General features: G+C 37.4%; 1 protein-coding gene across 6 annotated transcripts in view; it reads right to left on the bottom strand.

Moving 5' to 3' along the window:
* The window catches only part of Tti1 (Telo2 interacting protein 1), a 729,405-nt gene that overhangs the window by 210,125 nt on the left and 506,761 nt on the right, over positions 1–12,519 (bottom strand). For all 6 annotated transcript variants that reach the window (XM_090394772.1, XM_090394775.1, XM_090394771.1 and 3 more), the window contains one exon: positions 10,019–10,240. In XM_090394772.1, coding sequence (XP_090250898.1) covers positions 10,019–10,240 — 222 coding nt within the window. The remainder of the gene's footprint in view (positions 1–10,018; positions 10,241–12,519) is intronic.

Raw genomic sequence — 12,519 nt, forward strand, 5'->3', positions numbered from 1 at the left:
CACATTTGTACTATTACTAATAACCCTTCCCAGCTTCACATCATCTGCAAACAACTGAATATCCCCTTGCAATCCACTGACAATGTCATTGATATAAAGGTTAAACAATACAGGTCCCAGTACTGAGCCCTGTGGAACCCACATGTAAACTTCTGCTTCCTTGATACTGTTCCACCATACACAACTCTCTGATACCTATCAGACAGCCAATCCTGATTCCAGTTGACTAACCCGACATCTAAACCCATGTGCTGTAACTTAAATATCAGTTTATCATATGGCACCCTGTCAAAATGCCTTTCCCTCATCAACTGCTCTTGTCACATTATTATAAAAGGCTATCATATTATTAAGCAAGAGTGCCCCTTAAAAAATCCATGTTGATTCTCACAGATAACATTACCCTCATCTGCCCAATGCTGTATATAGTTCCTCACTAATTTCTCCAAGACATTAACAACTACTGATGACACACAAACTGACCTATAATTAGACACTTCCAGTCTTCTACCACCCTTATGCAATGGCACTATCTTACCTTCCTTTCATTCCTTGGGTATCTTTCCCCGTAGCCAGATTTTCACTGAAAAGCCAGGTCAACAGAGCCGTCAGTTCTTTAGCACATTCTCTCAAAACTCATGGTGAAATACTATCCACTCCCACAGCTTTACTAACATCCAGAATACTCAGTATTTGGAACATACTTTCCTCTTGCACCTCTAAACCTCGAACCTACCCTACCTCTCTAGTATTAAAACCTTCTTCTCCAGGATGAAATACTCCAATAAAGTGCTCATTGAACAACTCCACTATGTCCTCTGCATCGGTCACCCTATTCCCATTTTTATCCCACAATATCATTCTTCCACAATCATTTCTCCTCCTACTGGCCACATAGTTAAAAAATTCCCTAGGATTTTCTTTCGATCTTAGTGCCAATCTCTTCTCACATTCCAGTTTTGTCTTCCTCACCATACTAGTCACTGTCCTGGGCTTAGTCTTATATTCTTCATGCATCTGATATACACCCCTCTCCTTATATCTCTTCCATAATCTCTTTTTCACCTGCAGTTCCTGTTTGTTATTGCTTGTTATCCACTTTACACCAAATTGTGTTCTCTTCTTCACTCGTGGAGAAGAGAACACAATTATTATATTATATTCTTCATGCATCTGATATACACCCCTCTCCTTATATCTCTTTAATAATCTCTTTTTCACCTGCAGTTCCTGTTTGTTATTGCTTGTTATCCACTTTACACCAAATTGTGTTCTCTTCTTCACTCATGGAATACAGCTTACTATTGCTACTAACAAATATTCCTTCACAATTTCCCAAGCACTAATGATATACCAGCCTTCCAATTCCATCCTCCATAGAACTACCCCCAGTTGATATCTAAGACTATTATAATCATCTGCCTTATAATTCCACATATGTTCCCTTTTCTTTGATATTCCTGCATGTCTATTCATCTTCCAAGTCAAAACCACATGGACACTCATTCCAACTAGGGGGGGGGGGGATTGTCATATCAGTTATTATTAGCTCCAAAACTTTTGAACCTCTTGTTCCCTCTATTACATGTTGCCTAAGACATTTGTCCCTCACGAATTCTAGAAATTCGATTCCCTTATTATTACATGCATTTTCCTCTTCCCAGTTTATACTGCTGTAGTTAAAATCTCCAATAACAATCATTCTTCTTGCAATTGTCAAGCTCAACTACCTAAACATCTCCTGCTCTCCACGTTCTGTACTCCTTGGCTTGTAGCAACACCGCACTAAATATCCTGTCTTGCAGACCTCTACTTCACACCACATGCTTTCAAATATGCTATTAAACCCAGAATTTGATCATATTAACATTATAGATTTTCTGAACAGAAGAAGACAGTTCTTTTGCTTAGCGATGTTTGTGATCCATTCAGAATACTGTACTAAAACACTCAACTTGTTTCTATTTTCTTTTATTTGCTTAATACTGTGAAGGAAAAGGAACAGTATACACACCTGCTTTCCCATTATTAATGAAAAAAAGAAAGTTAAGGGGTGCTTAAGTATCAAAGCTGTATAACTGAGAAGAGACCTCCACATAGCCTTTAAAGGAAGGTGGAGAACCGACCAGGTCTTCTAACCTAATATCCAATCCTCACCTTTCCATGATGCATCCTGTTAGGTATCTACATGGATACTGAATGAACGAGGATGAGCTAGCAATTTGGGATTTAGTTGAACAAATTGTATTTTTATTGGCTTAAACCAAAATATAAAATGATGGTACAACATGAGAGAATTTCATGCTGGCTGGGGCATCGCTTGGTTAAAAAAGCCCCCCCCCCCCGTTATTTTCGTCAGGGTGAACAGCGAAAATTCAGCTACTGGAAAAAATTCTGAAACACCCACAACTCAACATCACCATAGATCAAGATCGGTACTATCAACATAAGAAACCTGAATGGCAAAGAAATGGAGCTGGTTGAGGAATTGGACAAGTACCAGATCGACATAATAAGGGTGATTGAAACAAAAAAGACAAAATGTGGTGAGATTTATCTGAGCAATAAATATAAAATGTTATATTCGGGCAATGACAATCAGGGAAAAGAGGATGCAGCTATAATTTTGAACACAAAATACAAGGCCAATCTTCTTGAATGGCAAGCAGTATCAAGTAGAGTGATGAGGGCAAATATCAGAATGGGGAACCAGACAATGAAACTTTTTTTTGGTACCACAGAAGGTTCTATTAAGGTAGAAGTGAAGGAATTTTTTGAGGCTTTAGAGAAAGCAACTGATACATTGAAAAAGAAAAGTTGGCCCTTGTTGGGGATCTAAATAGTAGAGTAGGAAATGATTATCAGACATACAAAAACATTTTGGGAAAATTTGGAGAAAAGAGCAAAGATAATAATAATTGCAAATACCTGTTGAATTTCTGCTCGGGACATGGACTAACACTATGTTCCAACATAACAATGTGCACAAATTCACATGGAGAGAAGAGGCAAGGAATAAGAAAAGTCTCATTGAGTATGTTATTGTTGATAGTGATGTTTCCTCCCTGGTGCAGGACACCAGAGCGTACAGAGGATATGAAATTGGAAGTGATCACCAGTCTTGAGCAGGATGAAATTAAATTTCATATCGAAAAAAAGAACATGTAAGAAAGTTTTAAAGCAAATAAAAGATGAGCAGCTCTCAGATGTGAACTGTAGACAAAAATACACAAACATTATTCAAGAAAAGTGAGAGTCTGGGAACAAGAACCAAACCTTGGAGCTTCAGCAGCAAATTCTGAAGAAAACATTCACTGATTCAGCCAGATAGGCATGGTGAAGCTGTCTGAAAAAAAAAAACAAAAAAACTCCATGGAGGAGTTCCTGGCAAATAAGTCGGGTTGTGCTCTTAGCAAATGCAAGAAAGTTAATGTTGTGTTAAACTAGCTGAACAAAAGTCATGGGAAGACTTTGGTAAGATGATAGAAAATAAATATCAAGAAGGTAGCAAGATATTCTTGAGGTTGTTGAAAAAGCTCAGAAATGGAGGAAAGGGTGCTATACAAGAAAAATCTGACATGGAATCTGGAGAAAAAAAGATAACCTTGATGTATTGGAGTAATTACTTTGAAAAACTGCTAAATGAAACATCAGTGACATACAGTGGTAAAACAGACTCAACAGGCATTCAGTCGGAATTCATAACCATACTTGAAGTAGAAAAAGCCATCAAAAACCTGAAATGTGGAGAGGCAGATGGTGTAAATGATATTCAACCAGACTGAAGTATTTAGGTATAAAGTGTTCCAGTGACTCCACTGTAAGAGTTTTGAACTATACTTCTATAGTTCAAAAGGCCTGGACAGGGGGACGAATACCAGATGACTGGAGTAGAGCTCTCATACAGCTTATATATAAAAATGGAAATAAAACTTAATCTGAGAATACAGAGGTATTTTCCTACTGTGTGTTGCTGGTAAGATTTAGGTAAGTATACATGATAAAAGGTTGAAAAGGATTGTGGAAGTGAGGCTTGGTGAAGAATAAGCTGGATTCAGGCCAAATAGAGGCTGTCAGGATCAGATCTTCACGTTACGTCAAATAGCTGAGAAATCATGGGAATATAACAAAGATCTGTATTTAAGTTTTATCGATCTGGAAAAGGCATATGACAAGGTACCAAGAGAGAAGCTATTCAGTATGCTACAGTTATATGATGTCGATGGGACATTATATCAAGCAATATTTAGTCTTTATTTGAGTTGTAAGTCAGCAGTTAGAATTGAAGGAAGTACAAGAAGATGGTTTAATGTTAAATCTGGTGTGAGACAAGGATGTACATTATACCCTTTGTTATTCATGATCTATATGGATCACGTTATGAAGGAAAGTGGTATTAAACATGATATCAAAATTGGAGATGTTAATGTCAGCTCTTTGCTTTATGCGGACGATGTTATACTTCTAAATAAATCCGCTACAAGTTTGCAAGATTCCCTGACTAAATTGAATAACTGTTATAATAGATATGGTATGAAGGTCAGCAATAAAAACAGAAAGACAATGAAAATAGGAAGAATCGTTGAAAATGTCAACTTTGTTGTGAATGGAGAACCTTTGGAACAAGTATAAAACATTTCAGCTACTTTGGCACGATTTTTAGTGAAGATGGTAAATTAAATATGGAAATAGACAACATAATCAACAAAACTGGTATGGTAGGAAGTCAACTGAATAAATTCATATGGAATAAGAGAGAAATTAGTTGGAACACTAAATTAGCTGTATACTAGACAGTGTTCAAACCAGTTTTAACTTATGGATCTGAGAACTGGGTCAGAAGTAAAACACTTGACCAAAGTCTAGAGACCGCAGATATATGAGAGTCCTGAGAAAGATTAGGGGTGTGAACAGATGGCATCAATGACAATATCATATTAAAAACAAGGATATTAGGAAAGAACTTGACATTGTCAGCATCCAGAATGCATTAGCAGAGCTAATCTCAGGTGGTATGGTCACTTAAACAGAATGGGCGAAAGAAGATTAGCAAAACAAGTGTTCTCTGCTAGGTTGGCAGGAAAACGACCCAGAGGAAGACCAAGATATAGGTGGATTGATAGGGTACAAAGTGCCTTAGACAACAGAAATATAAGATCTGATAATATTGGAGTCTTGACAAGTAACAGACTGATCTGGAGGAAAATTGTAGATAGGAAGTTAGTAATGATGTAAATTTTTCGTGTAGTACTATCATATCCTGTACACCCCCTTGAGGGTACATGGCAGGAATTTGATGATGATGATGGTTTTATTTCCAACCAGGAGAGAAAGCATGTATATTTAATTAATAAAATGAATAGGCATTATAATATCACCATAGTGTACTTGTGGCACTAACAGCTGCCCTGTTATCATTGGTGTAATATAATAATTGATAACTTTTAAACATTTTTTTTCTGTACGAAAGAATTTGTAATATCCACTACAGAGTTCCAAAACTCCCATCATTTCTCTCTCTCTCCAATCTATATAATGGAGTGTTCTTCTCACTCCATGTATACCTGTTACACATCATACTGCTGGTTTTTGTTTCAGTAAAGAAGCAGTAAAAATGAGACACCATTATGCGTTGTTGTTACAGTGTCTTACTTGAAAACAGTAAATCTCACACACCTTCAAGCAAAATAAGTATGTTTTTCATATAATCTTCTTCTTCTTCTTCTGCAGCTTCTCCCACTTAAGTGGGGTCACTGTTTGTTATGAGTCTCCTCCACACCTTCCTGTCTTGGGCTGTCACCACATCCAAGTTCTTCATCTTCAAGTCCTCTTCTACCAGCTCCCTCCATCTCTTCTTTGGCCGCCCACGCTTCCGCCTTCCTTGCACATCCATCTGCATGACCCTTCTTCCCACATATTCGTCCTCCCTCCTCATCACATGACCAAACCATCTCAACCTTGCCTCCTGTATTTTCGCTCCTAAGTTCGTAACTTTCACTGTTCCCCTGACATAGTCATTTCTCAGATGATCCTTTCTGGTCACACCGCACATCCACCTAAGCATTCTCATCTCTGCTACTTCCATCCTGCTAATGTTATTTTCCCTCAGGGCGACAGTTTCTATAGCATATGTCATAGCTGGCCTCACTACTGTCCTATAAATTTTGCCTTTCAGATTGATCGGCACCCTCTTATCGCATAACACTCCAGCCATCTCCCTCCAGTTCCTCCAACCTGCTTGTATCCTGCATCCCACTTCCTTCTCACCTCCTCCATCTTCTTCCACTGTCGAACCTAAGTATCTAAAGTCTCTCACCTTCCTGATGACATTTCCTTCCAGCTCCAGGTCTGTCTCCTGGCCACCGCCCACTACGCAGCACATATACTCTGTCTTACTTCTGCTCAGTCTCATACCTCTCTCTTCCAGTACTTTTCTCCATCTTTCCAGTTTAGTTTCCGCTTCTTCTCTTGAATCTACACACAGCAAGATGTCATCTGCATACAACATTGTCCAAGGTGCATCTTCTCTCACTTCCTCTGTTACCACCTCCATCACAATATTAAACAGAAACGGACTTAATGCTGACCCTTGATGCAAGCCAACTGTTACTTGAAAACTTTCTGTCTGTCCCAAACAGGTCCGAACACTTGTCTTCACATTTCTGTACATTTCCTGCACCAACCTGACATATTTCTCTGGCACCTTCTTCTCCCTCAGACACCTCCAGACTTCTTGCCTTGGCACTCTATCGTATGCTTTCTCCAGATCAATAAATACCAGATGCAGCTCCCTTTGTTTCTCTCGATATTTTTCCATCATCTGCCGTAACCCAAAGATAGCATCTGTTGTTGATCTACCAGGCATGAATCCAAATTGTTCCTTTGCAATCTCCACCTCCTTCCTCAATCTACCATCAAGAACCCTTTCTAGGATCTTCATTGTGTGGGACATCATCTTTATTCCTCTGTAATTTTTACAGTCTTGTGCATCCCCTTTACCCTTGTAGATGGGGGACAAGAGTACTCTCCCTCCATTCCTCGGGTATATTTTCCTGTTGGCAAACTTTCATGAACAGGTCCCACAGCAGGTCAATTCCCTCTTCCCCCAGTGTCTTCCATGCCTCCACTGGAATTCTGTCGGGGCCACCGATTTTCCATTCCTCATCTTCTTCATGGCCTCCGTCACTTCCACTCTACTGATGTTCTGCACTATCCCCTCAGAAGCCTCCCATCTCCTCTGAGAGTCCTTGCATTTTCCTCATTCAAAAGTCCCTCAAAGTATATTTTCCATCTGTTTCTTATGTCCACATCCCTCCATAATACTCTTCCTTCAGCATCTTTGATCTGCCTCACATGTAAGATGTCCTTTGCTGCTTTCTTTCTACATTTTGCTAGTTGGTAAATTTTTCTCTGTCTTTCCTTTGTTTCTAATTGATCATACAGATCTTGATATGCCATGGCCTTCGCCTGTGCCACAACTCTCTTGGCATCTTGCTTTCTCTCTTTGTACACCTCTCTGTCCTCTTCCACTCTTGACTCATCCCACTTCTGCTTTGCCTTCCTCTTAGCTGTCACTGCCACTTGTACATCATTATTCCACCACCAACCTTCCTTCTGCTCTCTAATCTTTCCAGATGTCTCACCAAGCACCTTGATTGCACAGCTCAGGATTACTTTTGAATTATGTTTCCACCAATCTTGTACACTTTCCAGTCCATCCGAAATCCTCTCTAACACTCTCTCCCTAAAACGATTCCTCACACTCTCTTCTTTTAAGCGAAACCACTTAATTGTCTTCATCCCATGGCAACCAGAAGTTCTTATCTTCGATCTTATTTTATTGAGTAAAGTTTTATTGAGCATTTTATTTTATTTTATTGAGCACAACAACACCGACTGCGCACAGCAGTCGGTGTTGTTGTGCTACTTGATCTGTTGGAATTACCTTACAATTTGTCACAACCTTAAGATGTTTTCTTCTAGTCAAAATGTAGTCAATTTGTGAGCTGTTGTTACCACTTCTAAATGTTATCAAATGTTCTTCCCTCTTGAAGAAAAACGAGTTCACAATTGCCAGATCAAATGCTACTGCAAAGTCCACAACCCTCTCTCCTTCCTGGTTCATCATTCCCACTCCATGGCCACCATGCACCCTTTCACAGTCTCTATTCTGTCTTCCTATGTGCCCGTTCAAGTCTCCTCCGACAATCACCATCTCATTTTCTTCCAATTCCCTCATTTCTTCATCTAACATGTTCCAGAACTCATCTTTTTCCTCTGCTGTACAACCAACTTGCAGGGCATATACACATAATACGACCACCCGCTCTTCTCCAAGACCCAATTTCATTCGCATGATCCTGTCGTTCCTTCTACCCACGTCCAGTACTTCACCCTTCATTCTGCCACACACCAGAATTCCTACACCATTTCTTCCCTCGTTATTCGCTCCAGAGTAGAACAATTTATACCCATCTCCCAGTTCCTTTGCCTTTCCCCCTTTCCACCTTGTCTCCTGCACACATAAAATGTCCAACTTCCTCTTCCTCATCATGTCTGCCACCTCTCTTCCCCTTCCAGTCATGCTTCCAACATTCAGTGTTCCCACTCGCAACATACTCTCCACCTGCTGGGCTCGCTTCTTTAACCGCACCCGCCCTTGATGCGGTAGCCCTCGTCCACTTCTCACAGCTGTAGGGCGATGTGGCTGCGCGTCGCTTAGGGGGTAAGTCCTAGCCCTTATATCATTTTCTCTTCGACTCATAATCATAGTTTGAGTTGGCACTGACCAAACACTAGAGACCACAGATATCAGAGTCATGTGGAAGATCAGGGATGGATGCCATCAATTGTAATGTCATATTAAAAACAAGGATATTAGGAAAGAACTTGACATTGTTAATTGTTAGCAGAGCTAATCTCAGGTAGTATTATGGTCACTTAAACACAATGGGAGAGGAAAGATTAGTAAAGCAAGTGTTCTCTGTCAGGTTGGCAGGAAAAAGACCCAGAGGAAGACCAGGACATAGGTGGATTGATACAGTAAAAAGTGCTTTAGAAGACAGAAATATAAGATCTGTTAATGTTGGAGTCTTGACAGATAACAGATTGATTTGAAGGAAAATTGTTGACAGGATGGTAGTAATGGTATAAGTTTTTCATGTTGTACTATCATTAGACTGATTTTAGGTATACAGTTTTTATCATCCGGTATGAGATAACAATGGATAATGGAGACTTTATTAGAAAAGCACTTTAAATGTCAATGATGAACCTCTAGTGGATTCCCAGATTATCTAGAAATCCTTAATGAAATTATTTCAATGGCAGTTCTCACCCAGAAACTTGGCAAACTTTTGTGGGTGGTTTCTTCCATAAAAAAATGCGATATTTTTTTAAAAGTTATTATTTGTAATTTTACCATTTTTCACCTTAACCACTATTCACATACAATAATAATATGTAGTTTAAATAACTTCTGTCCTTATCTTAGGGTTATATTGTGCTGAAGTGTAGTCTGATTTTCTTACTGAAGACTTTTGTCAGATTAAGAAACCTGCTTTGGAAACTAATACTGCTAAAATATACAAAATAACTTGCTTTGTTTAAAGTAGTATCATGAAAATAAAAACAGCTAATTAAAACAAACTGCAGATGAATGAATCATAATTTCATTAATCGAGGCAATGTGTAGAATTTTATGTGCAGCATTAAAAAGTAATTAAAACATTAATTCCCGATGGAGAGATTTTTACCTAACACTATATATAATAATTCATAAAGGTGTTTAATTAAGTAAATAAAATATAACTTAAAAAATAGCGATTTCTAAAACATACCAGGAAGTTGTTTTTTGAAACATCACATCACATAATTCTATACATGAGGTTATAAATAACTGTGTACTCTAGGAATGTATGCAGTTCTTGAGCAAGTGGCAGTTGTCCCTTTTTTAATTACTATTTTATTTATTTATTTTTGTACATATATTAACAAATAATAACAAAGAAATACTTACAGTGACTACAAGTCTCACTTGTAATGGTGGAGATACAGATGTTTTCTGATTATTACTTTGACCTGATGTACTGGATGATGCTTCATCTATATGTATATTTTCTATGTTTTGATTTGCACAGCCATTGGCTGTCTGTTTTAATTTATGATACACCATGAAATGATCCCTGAATTGTTGGGAGCTGACTTTGAATTTTTCTTTGAGATGAGTTTTAGCATCTTTCTACAAATATTATGAATTGATTAGTGTCTACAATTTGAATTAAAACATTGTACTAATATATTATGTGTGTATATACACACAGCACATTTTCCACATTTGTAATATATAAACTAACTAAAATAAACAAAAAATACTAATATATAAACATAAATATAAAACACACACACACACACACAAACAAACAAACAAAACATTAATATAAACAAACTGCTCAAAAGTTATAGCATCATTTGATGAATAAATGAAATTGCTTTATAGTACATTAATAGTTATTGATTATTCAACAGTCCAAAGGTGTTGAAACTAATTTCATTCTCTTTGTGTAGTGCATCAATAGTCATGGACTTAGCAATTTATAAGATGTGCATTTCAGGAAAGAATAATAAAAATCCACTTTTCATAAACAAGGAATAAGAAACTGAAGTTTGCAGTATGGATACCCAATGGGAAGGTGAAGCCTCCATGGTCCAATTAGATGAATGACAGGATATTGAACTGTTCAACTGGAAAAACCTGAGCCCAATTCTTATTGTGACAAAATGAACACAAAAATTACATTTGCATGGCAAGGCAGGATTAGCAGACCATGTTCTGGATCACACAGGATTAAATGGAACTACTTTTAGTATTAGCAACAACTATTAAGCACCCCCCGCCCCAAAACCTAATTTGCCAAAGATCTGGGAGACAGTCATTCTAAGACCAAGCAATCGAACTTATCCACATTAACTTTATAGTTATCTGGCCCAGAGAGTGCATCTTGTTAGCCCATTAGCTTTGTTTCAGTGCTGTGATGCTTGACACAGTTATTATTTGTGCTCTATAGAAATATTAGTAGCTTTCAATCAATTAATTTAATCTTTTCATCTACTGGAATTGTTAATATCATGAAGTGCTAGTATGAATAATCAACAGCATGTAAGCCTTTCAATATATGCTACCACTAATTTATTGAAATACTTATTTTCTGAAAGGTTAAGTTTAATTAAGTTAACAAGTTTAATTAAGTTAACCTGTTAACTAGTTAATGTGAACATTAACTAGTTAACAGGTAGAGCATAGTATATCTCTGATAAACCATCAACATAACTTAATTAAACTTAACCTTTCAGAAAATTATAAGTATTTCAATAAATGTTACGATTAAAATCACCTTATAGCCACATATTATGTGTACAAATTGCTACCAAATATTACACAAATAAGATATAACTTATTTGTTATATTTTATTTGGCAAAAAACTGTCTACAAACAACTCACCGGATTAGTCATGGGTAGCCCCTTCTCCCCCTCCTTGTGCTGATTTATTCATGGAAGATCTAGAGGAAAAAATCTTATCCCAGATCATTCCAAAACTGAAAATTTGGTACAGATATGTAGATGATATCTTTCTCATTTGGGATCATACAAAACAAGAACTAATGGATTACCTCAACCAAATCAATAGTTTCCACAATACCATCAAATTCACATTAGAAATTGAAAAAGATGGAAAACTGCCATTCCTTGACATTCTAATAAAGAAACAAACCAATAATAGTATCAACCTATCTGTGTATAGAAAACCTACAAATACTGAATGTTACCTCCATTTCAACTCGTCTCATCATATAGCTCAGAAACTTAGCATTATCCATATGCTCAAGAAAAGAGCTATACAGTACACAACAGACAAGGATGACCTACTAACGGAATTAACCACAATATCCAGAGAACTATCTTTAAATGGTTATCCAAAAAGACTCTACAACAAGATTCTCTTTACTGATATACCACATAGACAACGTGATGACATCCAATACATCAGTACTATTACGATTCCATTTGTCAGCAGCATTTCCAAAAAATTAGCTAACCTTCTAAAACCACATAATATCAGAGTAGCATTCAAGCCAATCAACACTATTCGGAAATTTTTAAGATCACTGAAAGATCCTCATCCATTCTACACGTACTCTGGAGTATATAATATACCTTGCTCCTGTGGTATTAGTTACGTAGGTCAGACCTCTAGAAGCTTTGAAACGAGAAAGAAAGAACACATAGGATATGTCAGAAACAAGAGACAAGACATTTCAGGCCTTTCTTGCCACTATGCCTCTACTAACCATCACATTGAGTGGGATAAGAGCCTTATGCCCTATATAGAAGATAACTACCATTCAAGAACCTTTAAGGAAGCAGCTACAGTCGCCCGTAAAATTGAAAACCTAAACAAGAATCAAGGTCTAACCTTACAAGAAATTTGGAAAGCTTTAATCAGATCATTAAACACCAA

Source organism: Typopeltis vanoorti, chromosome 6 (genome assembly GCF_054136105.1).
Source record: "Typopeltis vanoorti isolate ZY-2024b chromosome 6, IOZ_Tvanoo_1.0, whole genome shotgun sequence".
Classification (NCBI taxonomy): domain Eukaryota; kingdom Metazoa; phylum Arthropoda; class Arachnida; order Uropygi; family Thelyphonidae; genus Typopeltis; species Typopeltis vanoorti.